General features: G+C 43.1%; 1 protein-coding gene across 1 annotated transcript in view; it reads left to right on the top strand.

The window, feature by feature from the left end:
* Positions 1–25,485, top strand: part of LOC124619797 (pancreatic lipase-related protein 2-like) — a 200,383-nt gene that overhangs the window by 128,770 nt on the left and 46,128 nt on the right. Inside the window, exon 3 of the mRNA XM_047146388.1 lies at positions 7,037–7,294. Within this exon, the coding sequence (XP_047002344.1) occupies positions 7,037–7,294 (258 nt within the window). The remainder of the gene's footprint in view (positions 1–7,036; positions 7,295–25,485) is intronic.

The raw sequence follows: 25,485 nt of genomic DNA, 5'->3' as shown, positions 1-25,485 counted from the left end.
CTTCCTTGTAGACAGGAGTCGGCCAATCGGAACAGGCCTAAGGCTTAATCTGTGAGTGATGTTTACATTATGTAACTACAGAGATATAGGCCTCCAGGATTCAGCTGATAAGTCATATTACAAAGTCCTGAAAACAAGACTAACCAGGTTTTAGATAGGAACGACCAACTACTGATCACGCTTTTACACTACAACAAGCTACAGATAGGAGACGGGAATTAAATACGAAAACCCATCTTGCTTTTACTGATTTTGAAAATCCATCTGATCATGTGAACAGAGGAATGCTATGGAACATAATGGCTGAAAGAGGTTATCCATCTTGCCTCATAAATGCTATTAAGAGTGTATACACAGCACTAACTTTGTTGTAGATATGTGACATCACAAAATCAGTGCCCACAGAAAATGGGGTAAGATAAGGGTGACATAGTTCTCTGACGATCTTTCAATATATACGTACACAAAGTGATCAGTAAATGGAAAACGTTGTATAAAACTGTAGTTTTTTAGACTATGAAACTAAACTAAATGCAGTCTCATATGCAGATGACTTACCTCTGATTGCAGAAAATGAAGAAGACCTTCAGATGTGATCCATAAGTTGCAGCATAGCCTAAGATTACAACCTCAAATTGTCTGTAGGTAAAACGAGTGGTAGCATCTCGAGACATATAACCAGTAAGATCAAAAATAGTCTTTAATATTAAAATATTGGAGGAAGTTGAACAATTTTAAATATCTAGGATTCGACATCACATATGAAGATAGCCAACACGTGAACTAAAAATTAAATAACTTTACTTCCATATGTAGAATGATCGTAAAATAATTGCAGAATGAAGCCAGGAAAGAAACCCAACTCAAGTTTTACATAATCGTAGCACTCCTTATTTATTAAAGTGAAGCATGGACAAAAACAAGAAACCAAGGGAGTAGAATACAGGCTCACGAAACGATGTTTTAAGAAGAGTGGAAGGATGTAAGAGGGAATATTAAAATAAATGAGAATATAAGAAATGATTTAGGCATGATATGAAGAAGAAGAAGAAAAACTTAATTATGTAAAATGCATGATGGCGATGATATGTAAAGTCTTTTAGTATGATATGATGGGAGTTACTGGTAACTGTTAGGAAGAGTTGGAATGTCAGATGCAGAGGATGTTATATGGAAAAAAGAACCAAACTCCTCATTCATATTAAAACTGCATATGATAGTGTAAATAGGGATAAATTATATGCTGCCCTAAGAGAGATGGGAATGCCTGAAAAGCTGGTGAGGATGGCAGTGGGCAATGTGAGAAGCAGAGTCAGTGTTCGAGGAGTACTGTCAGAGCCCCTGCATATTGTCAATGGTATACATCAAGGGAGTATGCTGAAGCGCCTTCTTTTTGTCACATCACTAAAACTTACGAAAAGAGAAGCTGATCTGCTGTCCAGGAGAACGATCGTTCAAAAATCGGTGCAATTTTTAGCCTGTGCCGATGATATAGACATAGTCCCAAAATGTCTGAGAGCAATGAAGGGTCGTTTATTGTATTAGAACAAGTTTTAAAAGGACAGGGAACTGACAATCAATGTTCCTAAGACGAAATATAGGGCTTATGAAAGAGCACAGGTGGGAAACATGTCGAAGTTAGTAACTGCATCTGGCTGTGAATCTGAGAAGGTCAAGGAATCTGAATACTTGGTACTGAATATGATCCATAACAACGATACCTCATGTGAAATTAACCAACAGCTAGTGGCAGCCGATAGAGCTTAATTTGCCTTAACAAAACTGTTTTCTCAGGGCTCTTAATTTGTACCATTAAATTAATCACCTTCATAACATCTATAGCACTAGCACTCATGTGTGACTCAGAAACATGGTCACTAACAGTAAAGGCATCTCTCATGTGCAATGAAATCATTCGTGGATGTGGAGCTGGTCGACCTTTGGGATGTCACAACGTAGAATTTCACGTTCCACTAACACTAGAAAATGTTAAACAAAGGATCTGGAAAGTCAGATTTTACCACATGGAGGGTAACGTGACCAGTGATATGTAACATCGAATTTATATCGTAAGTGCAACATGGCAAATACCATCTTGGATTAAGTCATATGGAGTTTATTTCCATATCAGGTAGTTTTTACATTATCGAGTACTTGCTGCTTCAAAGTACAGTCATAATGAGCATCTCTGAAAACGTGCCGTTTTTGGTACGATTTGTTATAATAAAATGCCAGGAAACCATATGTCAGCAGTTACAGCCGTCTCATATTTGATGCTTAGTTCTGGGAGTTTCATATTAATGTAATAGAAGTATAATCTGCAGTTTTTGATGTCATTTATAAAGGAAGATGGACCAATGAAAATCTAGACTGCACTCTACGCGACTGGCTGATTCACCCAAGGTTCAGTACAGTTGAAGTTATGAAGAGAAAACTTTGGCTATCATGTGGTCACAGAATATATAATAGACTCAACCAAGGAGTAGCAAATCTTACATTACGTTAAAAGTAAGGATTATCCCAACATACACTGTCGACCCAAGGTACTACGTATTCTACATGTTTGGCAAAGTGAAATGCATCAGGCCAACTTGAAAGAAAAGCTGAACTAAATTTTTAAAGACACAGGACATGTACAACGCAGAAAGCAGAAAAATAAAGTCCAGAAGCATGTGCATCATGTCTGAGATTAATACCTCTGATAACAAAATCAAAACGATTCGGAATATTATTACAAGGGAGACAGGGCAACCAAGAGTACAGGATGATGGCATCACCATCAAAGCGAATGGAAACTTGATAAACAAATGGTTCAAATGGCTCTGAGCACTATGCGACTTAACTTCTGAGGTCATCAGTCGCCTAGAACTTAGAACTAATTAAACCGAACTAACTTAAGGACATCACACATATCCATGCCCGAGGCAGGATTCGAACCTGCGACCGTAGCGGTCACGCGGTTCCAGACTGAAGCGCCTTTAACCGCACGGCCACACCGGCCGACCTTGATAAACAACAAGCCGTAAGTTGAAAACATTTTGAATGATCATTTTTTAAATGTTGTAGAGAAAATAGGATCTAAATGTTCATTAGAAGAAGCAAGGCAGTTAATGGAAGAGGACTTATCCACACCATTTGATACAAGTGAAATTCCACCCACAGCTCCTGCTGAAATTAGGAAGATAATAAACTCTCTCAAGAATAAAAGCTCACATGGAATTGATGGCATTTCCAGCAGGATAATAAGAGCTTGTTCCCAAGAAATACGTGGGATTCTTAGTCACATATGTAATAGCTCTCTGAAGCAGGGTATGTTCCAAGATAGACTGAAGTATGCCATTGTTAAATCACTGCATAAAATAGAGGATACGTCTGATGTCAACAATTACCGCCCAATTTCTCTTCTGACTGCCTTATCCAAAATTTTTGAAAAAGTAATGTATTGTAGAGTAGCTTCACACCTTTGTAAAAAGAAAGTTTTAACAAAATGTCAGTTTGGTTTCGAAAAGGGTTTTTCAACGGAAAATGCTATATATACTTTCACTAATGACATATTAAATGCTCTGAGTAACCGGAAGTCACCCGTTGGGATTTTTTGTGATCTATCAAAGGCTTTTGATTGTGTAAATCATGGAATACTTCTAGATAAGCTCAAATACTGTAGTATGAATGGGACAGTGCGCCAATGGTTTAAAAAATACCTAACTGGAAGAGTGCAAAAAGTTGAAATAAGCAGTTCACATAATATGCAAAAAACTGGTGATTTCTCAAACTGGGGAACAATCAAGAATGAGGTGCCGCAAGGTTCGGTCTTGGGTCCTCTGCTGTTCTTAATATATATTAATGACTTGCCATTCTATATTCACAAAGATGCAAAGCTGGTACTTTTTGCCGATGATACAAGTATAGCTATCACACCCAACCGACAAGAGTTAACTGGTGAAATTGTAAACGATGTTTTTCAGAAAATCATTAAGTAGTTCTCTGTAAATGGGCTCTCATTAAACTTTGACAAAACACAGTATATACAGTTCCACACGGTAAATGGAATGACACCATTGATAAATATAGACTTCAATCAGAAATCGGTAGCTAAGGTAGAATATTCAAAGTTTCTAGGTGTATGCATTGATGAGGGTTGAACTGGAAGAAACACACTGAGGATCTGCTGAATCGTTTGAGTTCAGCTACTTATGCTATTAGGGTCATTGCAAATTTTGGCGATATACATCTCAGTAAATTAGCTTACCATGCCTATTTTCATTCTCTCCTTTCCTATGGCATCATATTCTGGGGTAACTCATCATTGAGTAAAAGAGTGCTCATTGCACAAAAGTGTGCAATCAGAATAACTGCTGGAGCTCATCCAAGACCATCCTGCAGACACTTATTTAAAGAGCTAGAGATCTTCACTGTAGCTTCACAATATATATATTCACTTATGAAATTTGTTATTAACAATCCGAACGAATTCAAAATTAATAGCAGTGTACATGGCTACAACACTAGGAGAAAGGATGATCTTCACTGCTCAAGGTTAAATCTAACTTTGGCTCAGAAGGGGGTAAATTATGCTGCCACGAAAGTCTTTGGTCACTTACCTGATAGCATCAAAAGTCTGAGATAGCCATATAGCATTTAAAAGGAAATTAAAAGAATTTCTTAATGGCAACTCCTTCTACTCATTAGATGAATTTTTGGATATAATACGTGGGTAATTTCCCCAACGCCCACAAAAAAAAACATTAAAAATATTAAGTGTCGTGTAATATTTTGTGTAATGTAATATCTTGTATAGGCACCTTTTATTAACCTGACACGTTCCACATCATTACGAAATGTCGTATTCATGATGTACGGAACAAGTACTAATCTAATCTAATCTAAAAGTGAGCAAGAGCTGTGGCATATGATGTGAGCATGTAAGTATTAATAGCGTACTTTTAGTATAAACAGCGTAATAACAGTGCACTTAATAGCGTAGCTGGCAACTGCTACTGAAGAACACTGCAGTCAAAAATAATGGTGAGCTGCTCACTCCGTGATCTGTACCAAGCCATTTCAGAGCATGTAGCAACCACGACAAATACACATTTGGTGTGCTTTATGACATAAAACACGTCCCATGTGCGAATGACTTAAGGGTTTCCAACAAGTCAGATGCCTTCGAGAGGAAAATGCTCCAAGGAGTAGGTTTGTGCTGTATGGGAGGGACGTGAGGAAGATGGAATAACAATGAGCTTTATACCACTCATAAAGAGTCACCTGTCAGAAGAATAGTAAAGTGGGCAAGATTGAGGCTGGCTGTGCATGTGACATGGATATGTCTATAACCTATAAAGAGGTGCTAAAGAAGATACTAACTCAAAATTTCAGTGGGAGTGGTCGACCAAAAGCCAGTTACATAGATGGTGTCACACATACAGAAAATGGGATACAGAAATTGGAGAGCACTAGGACGGACACAAAATCATTGAAGTGATAAAGGTCTACACTGGACTGTAGAGACCCAAAAGAAGGAAGAACTTACATGGTAAAGGACATGGGATGTCTATACTGATAGGTGGAATATAAATGTAAGGAAAAGAAAGATTAGAACTTTCATTTTTGATCAGGTGTGATTGATAGCCTAGGTTATAGTTGAAAGGAAGTACAAATTTCATGGATGGGTTCATGGTGTTCTATTGGAAGGCGACTGATGTTTCGTTGGACATGGAGCATATGAAGACAGGGGCAACGTGGGATACATTGACTAGATGCACCAGCAAGCTGGGTTTCTCAAGGATGGGATGACTATAGAGTACCAGGAGGCAAGCCTGTAGGAAATATAGGAAAGGCAAAGGTGTTCTAGATGTCTGAGCAGATACAGCGTCTTTATGAGCTAGTGCATGATACAAGTGATAGAAGGTACTCAGAACAGAAAAATGAGAATGATTACAGGTCGTTCTAGAATTTGAAGGAGGTGAAATATCTTGAGTGGAGCAGATGTTCATACACATTGCCTTAGATAGAAGTGGGATGGATGATAGTTTATGTGTATAGTTAATTCTCATGGAAGCAAATCCCAGTGTTTGACCAATTATTAGCTTTTGTCTGCTGTGGACTTTCTTTTAGGTAAATAATAAAGTATACCAGATTAGTTACATACTTTGGGCAGTTGTGGATAGTCAGGTGGTTTTTCCTATAATTATTACCTATAATTTTGCAGGTACCAGGTACTACTGGTGACACCATCCACCTCTGTAGCTGAGTGGTCAATGTGAAAGACCGTCAAGTGGGGGATCTGGTTTCGATTCCCAGTACCGCCACCGATTTTTTCTTGATGGGAGGACTGAACCAGGGTGCACTAAACCTCATGATGCCAACTGAGGAGCAATATGATTGAGAAGTAGCAGCTGGAAGATCTAAACGTCAACAACAGCCAGGAGCGAGGTGTGCAGACCCCATGAGCTTTCATACTGCATCCGATGATGAATGGCAGAGGATTATCTGGCGACTAGTCAACTATTGCATGGTCTTCAATGCCTGGTCACAGAGTTTCCTCTTTTCCTGTACTTGTACCACTATGAGGTGCAGTTGTCGAGCTGAAGCTGGAAGGACCGTTGGGATGATTGGAACGTAGGTTGGACTGCGAGAAATGCAGTGTGATCAATATTTTGGAAGAGGTGCAGAGGATGGGCGTTTTGGGATGTTGGCTCTGTATGGGAGATAGAGAACTGATGATAGGATGGATCCTTTGGGCATGCCAGCAGTTCGATGGAAAATTCGAGGGAGGGTGTTATTGATTTTTACAATGGATGGTTGGTTAGTAAGAAAGAATGCAATCAGACAGCTGTTACTGATAGAAAGAGCGTACAAGTGAAGTTCGAACTTGAGACCAGAATGCGAGATATGGTTGTAGACTCCCTTGATGTCTAGGAAGAGCATATCGAGAATATGATATCGACGTATAATACTGATACTGTTTTTAATGAATATGGATGTTTCCAATGTGTTGTCGGCTTTTCTAGGTGTGACACGGTACGGCGTGTTGCAGCATACCTGAAGGCCAGCGACGTGAACGTGGTGGCGGTGGACTGGGGCAGCCTGGCTTCATCGACGCTGTACCTGGGGCCCAAGTGGAACACGTGGCGGGTATCGGAGAGTGTGGCGGACCTGGTACGCTTCCTGGAGGACACAGCAGGTGGGAAGCGGGCGCGGATGCACGTGGTGGGGCACAGCCTGGGCGCGCACGTGGCCGGACAGACGGGACACCGCCTCGCAAAGGACGGCGGCCGCATCGCCAGGGTCACTGGTAGGTCACCGCCGCCTGCCTCCTTCCTTGAAAGTTGTACTTCGAATATAATATTTGATAAGACCAATGAGAGTGCAAAGGGACGTTCTGTTGAGCAGGCCATCTTTACTGTTTATGCAAGAAGCTATCTGTTCAAATTTCACGCCACTAGGAGGATGCAAATCAGGTTTGCCGAGAGTGTCAGTTACTTTCGAGACTGGACGTGGTAAATGTCAGTCAAGAGCGCCCTTAAGGCGACAAAGACGCCAGTATCAGCACCTCACCGAGTTTAGACGAGCTCGTGTAACAGAGCTACAAAAAGCTGGATGTTCGTTCTGCGATATTGCAGAGAGACTTGTCAGGAATGCAGCTACTGTATGTGATTGTTGGTAGTGGTGATCGCGAGAATGTACGGTCGGAAGAAGACCGGGCACGGGACGGTTACGTGACACTACCGAAATGGAAGACCTTCGATTTGGGCTTATGAGTCTGGTGCAACATACTGTATCTGCAGCAGCAATTTGAGCAGTAGTTGGCACCACAGTCACACAATGAACTGTTACGAATCGGTTACTTCGAGGGCAGCTCTGACCCAGACGCGCTGTAGCGTGCATTCCATCAACCCAATGTCCGCCCCCCGGTAGCTGAATAGTCAGCAAGACAGAATGTCAGTCCTAAGGGCCCGGGTTTGATTTCCGGCTGGGACGGAGAGTTTCTCCGCTAAGGTTGTGTTGTGTTGTCCTAATCATCATCATTTCATCCCCATCGACGCGCAAGTCAGCGAAGTGGCGTCAGATCGGAAGACTTGCACCCGGTGAACGGACTACCCAATGGAAGGCCCTAGTCACAAGACATTTATTATTTTATTGACCCATTTCCATTGACCCCAAACCACCGCTATTTGCGAGTTCAGTGGTGTCAAGCGAAAGCTCACTGGAGGGCAGGGTGGAGATCTGCTGTGTTCCTGATGAGAGTTGGTTCTGCCTCGGTGCCAGTGATGGTCGTGTGTTGGTTAGAAGGAGGCTAGTTGAGGACCTGCAACCGATCTGTCTGTGTACTAGACAAACTGGATCTACATCTGGAGTTGTGGTCCGGGTTGCAATTGCATATGAGTGCAAGTGCACTCTCGTGGTTATCCCACGCACCCATCCTGCAAATTTGTATGTCAACCTGGTGATTCGATCTGTTATGCTGCCATTCATGAACAGCATTCCAGGGGGTGTTTTCCAACAGCGTAACGCTCGCCCGCATACCGCTGTCGTAAGCCAACAAGCTCTGCGGAGTGTCGACGTGTTGCCTTAGCCTGCTCGATCACCAGATCTGTCTCCAACGAACACATATGGGACGTCATCGGACAACTCCAGCGTCATCCACAAACGCCATTAACCGTCCCTATAGCGACTGACCAGTGCTCCAGGAGTGCAACTCTATCCCACCAACTGACATCCGGCGCTTATATAATACAATGCATGCTCGTCTGTGTGCTTGCATTCGACATTCTGGCGGTTACACCAGTTAATAATGTACCAGCATTTCACATTTGCAATGGCTTCTCTCGAGCATACATTAAGCTGTGACCTTGCAATATTAATCGCTTAAATACGTTACCTACAAAAATATATTCTCGAAATTTTATTACTGTACACTAATTATTTTTTTAGTGTTGCTACTTTTTCTGCGTCATTGTATATATTGTATTGGTGCTTTGTGTACATTTTAAATGGTGGTCCATTTTATGTATTTTGCGTTCATCATAAGTACTGGCAGGCTAACCAAGAGCTTATAAGGGTGAGCGAACGGCCGCTCCTGGTCATTCTGTGCCGGACAGTCATTGAGGTAACGTGTGTGTTTGTGAGTTGTTAGGGTTATAGATTTTATGTAGCAAGTGGCTGCACGTAGACTTTCACATTAGTTGGTACTTACACCCCAACCTCCTGACGTCAGAGTCAGGTCTGTACCAAAAACTTCTTATAGATAGAGTATCAACCAAAACTCCGATATAGTTTGTGCTGTGTGCTATTGTCCAGGAAAACATGCGTAAATGGTAAATAAAAGTAACGGAGCACGGGAAAAGCGTAACTATGACTGCCTCTGGAACAGAGTTCCCGTGGAGAATTCGATATAGTTTTAATTTGTCCTACCAAGCGTACCAGGTTCGAGACCTAGTCAAACCAGTTTTTGTACTGTGGTGCGTGTGAAATTGTTGTATGGGACAACATGTTCCTGACATGGGAAAGGTCTCTTCAGAGTTCATAGCAATGTTCTAATGTCAGTCCGCTTCGCTTCGTTTATTCGAAAGAAGCAAACCTATAGAATACATTTGTAATTTCACAGAGTAAACGTAAACAATCGGAACAGAGGACAAAAGAAACAATCAAATCACGCATGCTGATGTATTAATAGCAATAATACTATCAATTTGTCATGTGTGACAAATTGTTGTTTCTTTGTTCTTCTGTTCTGATTATTTATGTTCATTCTGTGAAACTACGAGGGCTATCCACAAAGTACATTATGTTTTGGAATTAAAAATAAATAAAGCATTGGGAATTTTTTTTATTATATACAGATGAAAGCCACATTTAAATACTACTTTTCTACATAGTTGCCATTTAAATTAAGGCACTTATCGTAACGATGGACGAGATTGGAAATTCCTTCATCGTAAAATTCGGTCGCCTGCGCCTTCAACCACGTGGTTACCTCTTATTGAAGCTGTGCGTTGTCCTCAAAACGCTGCATTGCCAACCACTTCTTCATTGCTGGGAATAAGTGGATGTCGCTTGGTGCCAGGTCGGGACTGTACGGCGGGTGAGGAAACAACTCCCACTTAAAAGATTCGAGAACTTCACGAGTGGCATTTGCCGTGTGGGCCCGGGCGTTGTCGTGAATCAGCAAGATCTTTGAGCTCAACTTCCCCTGCGCTTGTTTTGTATTGCTCTTCTGAGGTTGTGCAGAGTTTGGCAATACCTTTGAGAGTTTATTGTAGTGCCTCTTTCCAGGAAATCCACAAAAATCACACCTTTTCTGTCCCAAAAGACAGTCGCCATCACCTTCCTTGCCGACATTGTCTGCATGTATTTCTTGGGTTTTTGGGGGGAATTTGTGTGCCCCCACTGCATTGACTGCAATTTTGTTTCGCAGTTTACATGCTTAACCCATGTTTCGTCACCAGTAACGATGCGATCGAGTAATGAGTCGCCATCTTTCTCGTAAGCATCCAAAAACGTTAACGCTGCAGCCATTCGCTGATTTTTGTGAATCTCTGTCAAGATTTTTGGAATCCATCTTTCACAAAACTTGTGGTAACCAAGCTTTTCGGTAATGATTTCGTGCAACAAAATTCGTGAAATTTGTGGAAAACTCATAGAGAGTTCCGTTATTGGGAAATTACGGTTTTCACGGACCACGGCATCGACTTTTTCGACAAGTTAGGTAGTCACTATGCTGGGTCTTCCACTTCGCTCTTCGTCGTGAACGTTAGTTCGGCCATTTTTAAATTTTATGAACCATTGACACACTCCACCTTCAGTGATTATGTTGTCCCCATACACTTCACAGAGCTGCCGATAGATTTCTATCGGTGTACAGTTTTTTGTAGTCAGAAACCTTATTACAGCACGCACTTCACACTTCGCGGCATTTTCAATTAACGCTGACATTTCAAACTGTCACAGTGACTCAACGGAGTACAGCACGAACCTCTCACTAGCACGGCAGGACGCCGACTGAGCGGTGGAATGCCATGACACCAAGATGGCCGCGCTAGCCCCGCCCCTAACGGACACAAACGAAAATGTAATGTACTTTGTGGACAGCCCTCGTACAAACGTACTCTACAGGTTTGCTACACTCAAATAAACGAAGCGAAAGCGGACTGCCTGTAGAACATTGTTATAACCTCCGAACAACCCTTTTACATGTCAGTGTTGTCTCTTATAACAATTTCACAAGTACTACAGTACAAAAACTGACATTATCAGGACTCGAACCCGGGAACCTTGCTAAGTCAAACTAACGTTCTACCGGCTTCCCCAGGGAAGGCTACACGCCCGACGCTCACAGTTACATTTTTCCCTTGTTCCGTGGATTATGTGTTACTTATTAACTACCGGTTACGCACATTCTCCTGAGCATGGCTAAAAATATATGGGACTAGGTTGATTATCTGTCGATATACAACGTCTGGTACCGATCTGACTGACATCCGGACGTTTTAGTGTTAGAAGAATTTCGGGCTGAATGGGACTTAAAGAATCTGTCAGTCACTTGGAACTGGGGATAGGCAACTTTGATTTATTTCTCCTGCTTTATGGAATAATTGTGTTTAGTCTGTTGGAATCTAGTCATGATTACAATAGTTTTGATGTACTAATCACTAAAGTGAACTTTGTATCTGAGCTGATGATTGTTTTGTGAATAGTTTAACGCAATGGAACACTATTTCTCGCGAACCAGTGATATTTCATTAGTCACTGTGAAATCTGCTACCACCTAAATACGCAAACACGCAATCTTTACTGCAACTGATTATTATTGTTATTTTTTTTCTTGGATAAATTCGTATTTGTGTTTTATTTTACTGAAAAATTATCAGGTGTATCAACATAAATCTTTTGGTGTTGCTTGAAATCAATTATTCGAAAGAATACAACCCATTTTTCTCATTTTCATTAAATTTTTATCTGGTTATATTTAATTTAAATTCGAGTAATCTGCCGAGGCTTGGAGAATTTAGACTGAAGGATAACTAGTTCAATCAATTTTGCAACGAGTTTAGCTGCTAGGCATGAAAGCAGACGGTGCATGATCCGACCGCAACTGGTTTTCTCAGCTCGATGATCATTTCGTGACGCATAGGTAATAGCACAGCGCAATAAAGTTTCACTGTGTCTTAATCTTACCACTCTTAGCATTATGGCAAGTCACTCGATTCCTGCATTGGACTGAAGATTTTTCTCAAGACTTTCCGCTCAAACAAGAGGAGATTATGAGAGTCTTGTTCCTGGATACATCACATCTCACACCTACACTCCTGGAAATGGAAAAAAGAACACATTGACACCGGTGTGTCAGACCCACCATACTTGCTCCGGACACTGCGAGAGGGCTGTACAAGCAATGATCACACGCACGGCACAGCGGACACACCAGGAACCGCGGTGTTGGCCGTCGAATGGCGCTAGCTGCGCAGCATTTGTGCACCGCCGCCGTCAGTGTCAGCCAGTTTGCCGTGGCATACGGAGCTCCATCGCAGTCTTTAACACTGGTAGCATGCCGCGACAGCGTGGACGTGAACCGTATGTGCAGTTGACGGACTTTGAGCGAGGGCGTATAGTGGGCATGCGAGAGGCCGGGTGGACGTACCGCCGAATTGCTCAACACGTGGGGCGTGAGGTCTCCACAGTACATCGATGTTGTCGCCAGTGGTCGGCGGAAGGTGCACGTGCCCGTCGACCTGGCACCGGACCCGCGACGCACGGATGCACGCCAAGACCGTAGGATCCTACGCAGTGCCGCAGGGGACCGCACCGCCACTTCCCAGCAAATTAGGGACACTGTTGCTCCTGGGGTATCGGCGAGGACCATTCGCAACCGTCTCCATGAAGCTGGGCTACGGTCCCGCACACCGTTAGGCCGTCTTCCGCTCACGCCCCAACATCGTGCAGCCCGCCTCCAGTGGTGTCGCGACAGGCGTGAATGGAGGGACGAATGGAGACGTGTCGTCTTCAGCGATGAGAGTCGCTTCTGCCTTGGTGCCAATGATGGTCGTATGCGTGTTTGGCGCCGTGCAGGTGAGCGCCACAATCAGGACTGCATACGACCGAGGCACACAGGGCCAACACCCGGCATCATGGTGTGGGGAGCGATCTCCTACACTGGCCGTACACCACTGGTGATCGTCGAGGGGAAACTGAATGGTGCACGGTACATCCAAACCGTCATCGAACCCATCGTTCTACCATTCCTAGACCGGCAAGGGAACTTGCTGTTCCAACAGGACAATGCACGTACGCATGTATCCTGTGCCACCCAACGTGCTCTAGAAGGTGTAAGTCAACTACCCTGGCCAGCAAGATCTCCGGATCTGTCCCCCATTGAGCATGTTTGGGACTGGATGAAGCGTCGTCTCACGCGGTCTGCACGTCCAGCACGAACGCTGGTCCAACTGAGGCGCCAGGTGGAAATGGCATGGCAAGCCGTTCCACAGGACTACATCCAGCATCTCTACGATCGTCTCCATGGGAGAATAGCAGCCTGCATTGCTGCGAAAGGTGGATATACACTGTACTAGTGCCGACATTGTGCATGCTCTGTTGCCTGTGTCTATGTGCCTGTGGTTCTGTCAGTGTGATCATGTGATGTATCTGACCCCAGGAATGTATCAATAAAGTTTCCCCTTCCTGAGGCAATGAATTCACGGTGTTCTTATTTCAATTTCCAGGAGTGTATATGATATACCGGTTGGATCTAAGTTCTGTGCATCTGGAGTTGAAACTTTCTGAATAGCCATCGTTGCGTAACTAGAAAACAAACTATACAAAAAGAGATTCCCAACTTTATCCTCACTTTGGTCTTTATCTGGTATGTTGTCTCCTGTATGAGAATAACTAGCAGCAAAGTGCTTCAATTGGTCACAGGTACGCCTTCTTAAGTTTGAAAGTATCGTTAAGTAGGTCAACAGTTGAAACGTGAACGTATCCTTTAAAACGTTTTAATACTCGTATAATTGTGAAGTCAGACTGTAAAACATGCAAAGTTGAGTAACTATGAAATGTTGACCGAAAATATCAGAAGCTTATTTGAAATGGAATTATTCGAACCTCATGCTGTATGATGTGAAATCTGGAGTAACCGGTAGATCAAACAATACGATTGCGAGAAAGAAATTTGTTCTCAAAAAAATTTACATACGCTGATTCAGCGACAAACTGATTTTGTGTTAAAAGTTGGTCCTGACTGTTACGATTCTATGTTAGTTTAGAAACCAATTGCTTTACCTGACTATTATCGTAAATACACAACAATTGGTCACTGAATAAAACGCACCCGACTTTATATGTTAAATCTGTTTGAAATCATAATGTAGCTCTTTCATAAAATATTTCTCTCCCATTAAACCTCTGAACTTCTAGTGACATTATTCTCGTAAATGCACTCGGACAATCACTGTGCCTAACTCTGAATATGAGCTACGATGATAATGTAATTTATGGCTTCCCTGTGCGCAATGGACCGCTAGTTTGCTCTGCGATCTTGTTTCTTATAAAATACTTATCTGACTGTCAAAACTAAGTTTCAGACACCATACTAGTGATGTACAACGCGAGTGTGCAGTCAAATAAAACCATGAATGCAAATGAAAAACGGGCACTAATCTCTCTGACAAAGATATAACTGTACCGATTCTTTAAGCTTTAATTGTGCTTCAATTGTGCGTTGTGTAGGTAGTCTCTTTAGTAGATCTGTTGCATCTTCTTAGAGTTGCAACAATACAACTTCCCACATTTCTCACATATGAACTAATTCGCAAAATATCTCTTTAGCAGTTATCACTGTTGTGAAAAAGCCACGTAACTTCATTACAAAAACCTTACAGAAAATCTAAACCATAAGCAGTGTTATAGCAATCAGCATACTAAGTAATTACAAATATAACAAACCACCTTACCTTTAAATGTTACCTTTTCTCATTCATACAATGTTACAGTCCTTTTGCTTAATATATCTCCTTAGACATCATATTACAAAAATTGCTCCAAATGCTATCTTCATTCCAGGGCGGGGCAAGTACATTACCACATCGTTGCTACTAGCACACTCTGGCTCCACTCTGGCAAAGTGAAGCTAATCTCTCTGACCAGTATATTTGGTCGTGAACATCGTTCTAAAAGTATATTATTAGAATGGCAATGTTACAGCGAAATTACAAGGCTTGAGAACATTTATCAAATTCAGAAATTAGCTCATATTTGGCTACATTGATGGCATACACCAAGTAAGAGATGTTTGTATCGAAGACCTTGGTGAATGTTACCTCCATTTTTTCCTTTTAGTGCAAGAGGTAACAACGGTGTGTGTCAGTGAGTTGGAAAAGGGGCCGTGTACTAGCTGTTTTATTACACAACAGTTTTATGCATGATGTCGTCGAGTTGCTATGTAGCAGCTGGCTTCACAGTCAGACACCAGCATAATAACATACTTCACCTATCGAGTGTGGTCAGTAATCCGATGAATGTACTGGTGACGATCCTTTTTTCCGAACATAATGATGTTGATGAGCCAACTGGCGTACTGTTTACAGCGGAAGAATTGTGTTATGCAAGTTTAAATTGTTCAAATTCATTACAGCAACAAAAGAGTGCGCTATGAGCATACAGGTTTATTCATAATGTACCGAAATTTCAACCACAAGCAAAATTCAGCGACAGGCAATAGTTCGTGTACTTCAGCTTTGTCTTGCCTATCCTTCGCTGTCCATTGGTAGATAGTGTTATAAAATAGTTTCTGTTCGTCAAGTATGTATCATAGAATTATTTTACATCGTCTATTTTCTTTTTTTATTGAAATAGATTCACCACAAGCTTGTTTATCTGGACATTGCCCCTTCTCCAACTCAATACCCTTCTAATGAGTACTTTTGTTGATGGGACACGACTCCTTGTTGTGTCGAACGAAATGACAGATATAAAGATCAGCTGTACATGTACATCAACATGGATGCTCTGCAAATCACACTTAAGTGTCTGGCAGAGGGTTCATCGAATCACCTTCATAATATTCTCTATTATTCCACTCTCTAACAACGTGCGAAAAAAGACGAACACTTATATCTTTCCGAGCGAGCTGTGATTTCCCTTATTTTATTATGAGGATCGTTTCTCCCTATGTATGTTGGTGTCAACAAAATATTTTCGCATTCGGAGTGGAATGATGATGACTGGAATTTCGTGAGAAGATCCCGCCGCACGAGAAACGCCTTTGTTTTAATGATGTCCACCCCAAATCCGATTTATCGCTAATACAAAACGTGCTGCCCTTCTTTGACATTTGTCGATGTACACTGTTAATTCTATTTGGTAAGGATCGCACAACGCGCATCATTATTCCAAAAGAGGAGGGACAAGCGTTGTGTAGGTAGTCTCTTTAGTAGATCTGTTGCATCTTCTTAGAGTTCTGTTAATAAAACTCAGTCTTTGGCTCACCTTATCCACATTTTCTGTGTGTTCTTCCCAACTTAAGTTGTTCGTAACTGTAATTCTTAAGTATTTAGTTGAATTTACGACCTTCGGATATGATTGATTTATCGTTCAACCGAAGTTTAACGGATTCCTTCTAACACTCATGTGGATGACCTTACACTTTTCATTATTTACGGTCAATTGCCAATTTTCGCACAATACAGATATAACTAGGCGTTAAACGACAGCGTCATCTGCAAACAACCTAGGTCTGCTCCTCAGAATGTCTCCTAAATCGTGTATATAGATAAGGAACAGGAGAGGACCTACAACGCTACCTTGGGGAACGCAGAGATCATTTCTGTTTTACTCGACGACTTTCCGTAAGTTACTACGAAATGTGACCTCTCTGGCAAGAAATCACAAATCCAAGGAGGGCTACTTTTAGCCGCTCCACCCTGAAAAATACTGTCCTTCAAACAGTTTCCAAAGATGCTCACAACCGTCGCACGACAACAGCAACCAGCGCTACCGTCCCCAGGCGACAGGACGTAACAACTTGCCCTGTGTCAAAGACACACAAATTTATTTGTTTCTCCATTTGCGGCCCATACCGTCGCTAGAGTGATTCCTCACTCGCCTCTGTTCCTCTTACGTACTTTCCTTGCCGCCAGGTGGCATTCAACCCACGGTGGGCAGCGGTCGCATTATTTTGGTTGATCATTGTGTGTATAGCATATTCATGCCTGTCAATAGATATGTTCTAATGCTTACCCATTAGAGATCAATGGTCTTAATTAACTTCACTGTAACAGCCAGGTTTCCTTAAGGACAGATCGTCATTTTAAGTACCCAAAGGCACACGGTTCCCTAATGCATTACAAATGGTCTCATCTGTTGGGCTACAGAACGGCTCAGCGCGAAGGGTCACGTTCCATCTTACTTTAATTTTGTTAAACTTCATCTTGTGACTAGTTTTCAAGACAGTGTCTATTCCGCTCAACCAATCTTCTGAGTTCTTTAATTTCTTTGGCAGAATTACAGTGACATCAGAAGATGTTGAGGTGTTTATTTTCTCACCCTGAACTTGAATCCTCATTCCAAATTTCTCCTGGGTCATTTACCGTTTACTGTATGTACAGATTGAATACCATGAATATGCTACAGTCCTGCCACACTCCCTTTTCCGATTATTGTTACTCTTTCGTGTCCTTCGACTGTTACAACCGCTGGATGATCTCCGCACAAATTGTGTATGATGTTTCAGTCTCCATATTCTATCCAAAATAACTTCAGTGTCCAAAATAATTTATTCCAATCAACATGTCAAAAACTTGTTCTAAATATACAAAGACTGTAAATACAGGAATGCCTTATTCATATATGTGTTCTTAGAATCAGCTTTGTCTACTAAATACCTACTTTTTCGCGGAACCCAAATTAGTCTTTCCTTAGTTCCGCTGCTACCACTCGTTCCATCCTTTTGTAACTAATTCGTGACAGTATCTTGCTACCATTGTACAAGGGTTTTTTCTTTTTTCACGGTTCAATCGGTCGCGAAATGGTAACCAGGGTGAAAAACACTTTTTTTTCGGTATTTAGCTACACCTTCCAGCTACTTCTGTACATAGTCGCCACTCCAACTTAGACATTTGTCGTAGCGTTGTACTAGATTTCCAATACCATCATCATACAATGCGAACGTCTATGCTTTCCGCCGATTCTCTACACTGGTCTGCAGCTCGTTGTCTGTACCAAAATATTGTCCTCACAATCAGCGCCTCATGTGAGCAAAGGGTCGAAAATCAGAGGGAACCAAGGCCGGGCTGCATAGTGGGTGGTCAAACACTTCCCATGGAAAACGTTGCAGAAGCGTCTTTGTTGCAACTGTAATGTGCCACCGTGTATTGTCCCGAAGGACAGGACGATTTTGTCGAATCGACGGATCCGCTCGCTGAACAAGATCATCGATTGACATTCGCTTCTTTCTCTGATAATCTGCGACATGAACGTCAGTAAACTTAGAAGTTCCTCCACCATTGGTACACTTCGCTGTCACGCATGACAGTTACGTTATGTACGCTGCGTGAAATCAGGCGGAAGCCTTCAGCATGAAGAAATCGAAAGACAGCACGCACGCCACAGTTGGCGGGAGACACTGTTGTTCTAGGCACCTTCCCGTGATAACTGTGCGCTCAGAACTGAAAAGTGCGACGTGACGCGCTCAACGAGCATACTAAAGACATTGTGCAAGACCACTGCACAGGGCGACATCGGATTTTCACCGTGGATTTGACTTTGCGACAAATAGGACCTTAAAAAAAAATAGCTTTCACAACACCTAGTTTTCTGGTCGCGCCCTATGTGCTCATCCTTTGGCTATTACATCTACATCTATATCTACATGGATACTCTGCAAATCACATTAAAGTGCCTGGCAGAGGGTTCATCCAACCACCTTCACAATTCTCTATTATTCCAATCCCGTATAGCGAGTGGAAAGAACGAACACCTACACTACTGGCCATTAAATTTGCTACACCACGAAGATAATGTGCTACAGACGCGAAATTTAACCGACAGGAAGAAGATGTTGTCATATGCAAATGATTAGCTTTTCAGAGCATTCACATAAGGCTGGCGCCGGTGGTGACACCTACAACTTGCTGACATAAGGAAAGTTTCCAACCCATTTCTCATACACAAACAGCAGTTGACCGGCGTTGCCAACTGAAACGTTGTTCTGATGGCTCGTGTAAGGAGGAGTAATGCGTAACATCACGTTTCAGACTTTGATCAAGGTCGGATTTTAGCCTATCGCGATTGCGGTTTATCGTATCGCGAAATTGCTGCTCGCGTTGGTCGAGATCCAATGACTTCTAGCAGAATATGGAATCGGTGGGTTCAGGAGGGTAATACGGAACGCCGTGCTGGATCCCAAAGGCATCGTATCACTAGCAGTCGAGATGACAGGCGTCTTATACACTTGGCTGTAACGGATCGTGCAGCCACGCCTCGATCCCTGAGTCAACAGATTGGGACGATTGTAAGACAACAACCATCTGCACGAACAGTTCGACGACGTTCGCAGCACCATGGACTATCAGCTCGGAGACCATGGCTGCAGTTACCCTTGACGCTGCATCACAGACAGGAGCGCCTGCGATGGTGTACTCGACGCCGAACCTGGGTGTACGAATGGCGAAACATCATTTTTGCGGATGAATCCAAGTTCTGTTTACAGCATCATGATGGTCGCATCCGTGTTTGGCGACATCGCGGTGAACGCACATTGCAAGCGTGTATTCGTCAGCGCCATACTGGCGTATCCCCCGGCGTGATGGTATGGGGTGCCATTGGTTATACGCCTTGGTCACCTCTTGTTCGCATTGACGGCGCTTTGAACAGTGGACGTTACATTTCAGATGTGTTACGACCCGTGGCTCTACCCTTCATTTGATCCCTGCGAAACCCTACATTTGCACGACCTCATGATGCAGGTCCTGTACGGGCCTTTCTGGACACAGAAAATGTTCGACTGCTGCCCTGGCCAGCACACTCTCCAGATCTCTCACCAATTGAAAACGTCTGGTCAATGGTGGCCGAGCAACTGGCTCATCACAATACGCCAGTCACTACTCTTGATGAACTGTGGTATCGTGTTGAAGCTGCATGGGCAGCTGTACCTGTACACGCGATCCAAGCTGTGTTTGACTCAATGCCCAGGCGTATGAAGGCCGTTATTACGGCCATAGGTGGTTGTTCTGGGTACTGATTTCTCGGGATCTATGCACCCAAATTGCGTGAAAATGTAATCACACGTCAGTTCTAGCATAATATATTTGTCCAATGAATACCCGTTTATCATCTGCATTTCTTCTTGATGTAGAAATTTTAATGGCCAGTAGTGTATATACACTCCTGGAAATTGAAATAAGACCACCGTAAATTCATTGTCCCAGGAAGGGGAAACTTTATTGACACATTCCTGGGGTCAGATACATCACATGATCACACTGACAGAACCACAGGTACATAGACACAGGCAACAGAGCATGCAAAATGTCGGCACTAGTACAGTGTATATCCACCTTTCGCAGCAATGCAGGCTGCTATTCTCCCATGGAGACGATCGTAGAGATGCTGGATGTAGTCCTGTGGAACGGCTTGCCATGCCATTTCCACCTGGCGCTTCAGTTGGACCAGCGTTCGTGCTGAACGTACAGACCGCGTGAGACGACGCTTCATCCAGTCCCAAACATGCTCAATGGGGGACAGATCCGGAGATCTTGCTGGCCAGGGTAGTTGACTTACGCCTTCTAGAGCACGTTGGGTGGCACGGGATACATGCAGACGTGCATTGTCCTGTTGGAACAGCAAGTTCCCTTGCCGGTATAGGAATGGTAGAACGATGGGTTCGATGACGGTTTGGATGTACCGTGCACTATTCAGTGTCCCCTCGACGATCACCAGTGGTGTACGGCCAGTGCAGGAGATCGCTCCCCACACCATGATGCCGGGTGTTGGCCCTGTGTGCCTCGGTCGTATGCAGTCCTGATTGTGGCGCTCACCTGCACGGCGCCAAACACGCATACGACCATCATTGGCACCAAGGCAGAAGCGACTCTCATCGCTGAAGACGACACGTCTCCATTCGTCCCTCCATTCACGCCTGTCGCGACACCACTGGAGGCGGGCTGCACGATGTTGGGGCGTGAGCGAAAGACGGCCTAACGGTGTGCGGGACCGTAGCCCAGCTTCATGGAGACGGTTGCGAATGGTCCTCGCCGATACCCCAGGAGCAACAGTGTCCCTAATTTGCTGGGAAGTGGCGGTGCGGTCCCCTACGGCACTGCGTAGGATCCTACGGTCTTGGCGTGCATCCGTGCGTCGCTGCGGTCCGGTCCCAGGTCGACGGGCACGTGCACCTTCCGCCGACCACTGGCGACAACATCGATGTACTGTGGAGACCTCACGCCCCACGTGTTGAGCAATTCGGCGGTACGTCCACCCGGCCTCCCGCATGCCCACTGTACGCCCTCGCTCAAAGTCCGTCAACTGCACATACGGTTCACGTCCACGCTGTCGCGGCATGCTACCAGTGTTAAAGACTGCGATGGAGCTCCGTATGCCACGGCAAACTGGCTGACACTGACGGCGGCGGTGCACAAATGCTGCGCAGCTAGCGCCATTCGACGGCCAACACCGCGGTTCCTGGTGTGTCCGCTGTGCCGAGCGTGTGATCACTGCTTGTACAGCCCTCTCGCAGTGTCCGGAGCAAGTATGGTGGGTCTGACACACCGGTGTCAATGTGTTCTTTTTCCATTTCCAGGAGTGTATTTCCATACGAGCTCTGATTTCCCTTATTTTATCGTGGTGATCGTTTCTTCCTATGTAGATCGGTGTCAACAAAATATTTTCGCATTCAGAGGAGAAAGTGGGTGATTGGAATTTGGTGAGAAGATTCCGTCGCAACGAAAAACGCCTTTCTTTTAAGGTTGTCCAGCTCCAATCCTGTATCATTTCAGTGACACTCTCTCCCATATTTCGTGATAATACGAAACGTGCTGCCCTTCTTTGAACTTTTTCGATGTACTCCGCCAGTCCTCTCTGGTAAGGATCCTACAACACGCAGCAGTATTCTAAAAGAGGACGGACAAGCGTAGTGTAGGCAGTCTCCTTAGTAAATCTGTTACGTTTTCTAAGTGTCCAATCTTTGGTTAGCCTTCCTCACAACATTTTCTGTGTGTTCCTTCCAATTTACGTTGTTCTTAATTGTAATTCCTACGTATTTAGCTGAGTTTACGGCCTTTAGATTAGACCGACTTATCGTGTAACCGAAGTTTAACGAATTCCTTTTAGCACTCATGTGGATGACCTCGCACCTTTTGTTATTTAGGGTTAACTGCCAATTTTCGCACCATTCAGATATCTTTTCTAAATCGTTTTGCAATTTGTTTTGATCTTCTGATGACTTCATTAGTCGATAAACGACAACGTCATCTGCAAACAACCTAAGACAGCTGCTCAGATTGTTTCCCAAATCGTTTATATAGATAAGGAACAGCAAAGGGCCTGTAACACTACCTTGGGGAACGCCAGAAATCACTTCTGTTTTACTCGATGACTTTCCGTCAATTACTTCGAACTGTGACTTGACAGGAAATCACAAATCCAATCACGTAACTGAAACGATAATCCATAAGCACGCAATTTCACTTCAAGCCACTTGTGTGGTACAGTGTCAAAAGCCTTCCGGAAATCCAGAAGTACGGAATCGATCTGAAATCCCTTGTCAGTAGCACTCAACACTTCATGCGAATAAAGAGCTAGTTGTGTTTCACAAGAACGATGTTTTCTAAACTCATGTTGACTGTGTGTCAATAGACCGTTTTCTTCGAGGTAATTCATAATGTTAGAACACAATATATGTTCCAAAATCCTGCTGCATATCGACGTTAATGATATGACCTGTAATTAAGTGGATTACTCCTACCTTTCTTGAATATTGGTGTGACCAGTTACAACTTTCCAGTCTTTGGGTATTGATCTTTCGTCGAGCGAACGGTTGTACATGATTGCTAAGTATGGAGCTAACGCATCAGCATACTCTGAAAGGAACCTAACTGGTATACAGTCAGGACCAGAAAACTTGCTTTTATTAAGTGACTTAAGTTGCTTCACTACTCCGAGGCTATTTACTTCTAAGTTACTCATGTTGGCAGCTGTTCTTGATTCGAATTCTAGAATATTTACTACGTATTCTTTTGTGAAGGCATTTCTGAAGGCTGTGTTTAGTAACTCTGCTTTGGCAGCAGTGTCTTCGATAGTATCTCCATTGCTATCGCGCAGAGAAGGCGTTGATTGTTTCTTGCCGCTAACATACTTCACATACAACCAGAATCTCTTTAGATTTTCTGCCAGGTTTCGAGACAAGGTTTCGTGGTGGAAACTGTTATAAGCATCTGGCCTTGAAGTCCGCGTTAAATTTCGAGCTTCTGTAAAAGATCGCTAATCTTGGGGATTTTGCGTCTGTTTAAATGTGCCATGTATGTTTCGTTGTTTCTGCAAGAATGTTTTGACTCGTTTTGTTTACCAAGGAGCGTCTCAATTGCTGCCGATACAGTTTCTTTTAATTCAATCCACATCTGGTCTACAATTATATTATTAATTTGGAATGAGTGGAGATTGTCTCTCAGGATGGCGTCAAGTGAATTTTTATCTGCTTTTTTGAATAGGTATATTTTTTCTTTATTGTTGGAGGATGTGGGGGTTCAGTCTCGCTACGACAACCGTGTGTTCACTAATCCCTGTATCCGTTTTGATGCTCGAAATTAACTAAGGATTATTTGTTGCTAAGAGGTCAAGTGTGTTTTCACATCCGTTTACTATTCGCGTGGGCTCATGAACTAACTGCTCGAAATAATTTTCAGAGAATGCGTTTAGCACAAATTCGGATGATGTTTTATGCGTACCTCCGGAATTATGTACAAAAGGATCGTTTTCTGGAGTAAGAAGGTTTTCTGCAGCCTGGAACTGATGCGCCAGTCTAACACTGCTAAATCGATTGTGGCTGGAGTATACGTGACCAACGTACAGAGTGAGAAATTCTTCTATGACAACTGGTGTTTCCAACATTCACGGTAGAGAAACTGCTTAAAGTCCTGCCAAAAATAGGCAATTTACGGAAGTGGTGTTACACGGAAAAGGAAATGGCTATCGAAAATGGCCGTTTTGTGCTCCTGATTCTGAATGGCTAAAAGGTCTGAATATGAAATAATTTCGTGGAGCAGTCCGCAGCCCACGAAATCGAAAAGTCGACCAGCAGCCCTTGTGGGATGTAGAAGTTATGTGTCTTTTGGAGTGGAGGTGGTGTTTTCGTTGTGAGCAGTCGAGTTATGTCTTGTAGTAAGGAAATTGAGTTGCTTCAAAAGTGCGTCCCCATGCCCAGGCGTGGACTTCGGTTTGAACTTTCTGGTATCCTGGGAAGTGAATCCTTTAAGTGAGTGTGCACTTTGTTGGTAGGCAGAGCATTTACACTAGACCGCAGAATCAATAGGTAGCGGGACGGTGGTGTTTTAGTGAACGAGGCGGACTTGGCACGGTTCAGTAATAGCTGATGAATTATATTAGTTCCCGTGGAAATTTGAAAATGAGATCTTTGTGTGATTCTTTCTCGACTGACTTGGAACTATATGTGTATTTCTTTGTTGTGCAGATTTTCGTCCGTGTATAGGACTGTTGGCTATGAACGTATTCCAATCCAGTGATATGATCTCTAAATCTTTCCTGAAAGTAGTTAAATAGTAACAGGGATTTTAAATGTTGAGAGTGGAGTAGTGAGAAGTTTAACCCTGTCTCGTAGATCAAAGCGAGGCTGGTGTCACTTATTTAAACTGATCTCACATCAGTAGCAATGTAGAGATCTAATCCAGCTCCTGTAATATACGTTTCCAATTAAATACATAGAGCAGTATTTTGTATAATTTGTCTCGTACATTGCAGACCACCAAGACGGAATGCGTTCTAACCACGACCTTGAGTGTGATTTCGGATAAGGTTCCGGTGCACGGATGAAAGGAACACTTCACTGCAACCTATTAAAATTATAGATCGGTAATATTGACACATATCAGCAGCTTCCTTCTTTGGGATTGGGATTATGACAGTCTTCTTGATGTCTCAGATTATATCAGGTAAAGAGAGAAAGATTGGCACTAGTTGAGAAGAGAGTGAGTCAAAATGGTCTTGTATTTCCCATGTTATTGAAACTGAGCAAGCGGTAAGGGGAACCAAAGAGGAATGCGAAAAGGGAATTAAAGTTCAAGAAGAAGAACTAAAAACTTTAAAGTTGCCAATTACATTGTAATTTGGTCAGAGACTGCAAGGGACTTGGAAAATAAGTTGAACGTAATGGATAGTATCTTGACGACGGGCTAAAATATGAGCTTCAACAAAAAGAAAACAAGGATAATGTGGTGTAGTCGAATTAAATCAGGAGATTTTGAGAGAATTATATTAAGAAATGAG

Source organism: Schistocerca americana, chromosome 6 (genome assembly GCF_021461395.2).
Source record: "Schistocerca americana isolate TAMUIC-IGC-003095 chromosome 6, iqSchAmer2.1, whole genome shotgun sequence".
Classification (NCBI taxonomy): Eukaryota; Metazoa; Arthropoda; class Insecta; order Orthoptera; family Acrididae; genus Schistocerca; species Schistocerca americana.
The sequence above is the reverse complement of the archived record's forward strand: the minus strand, read 5'-3'. Positions and strand labels throughout refer to the sequence as shown.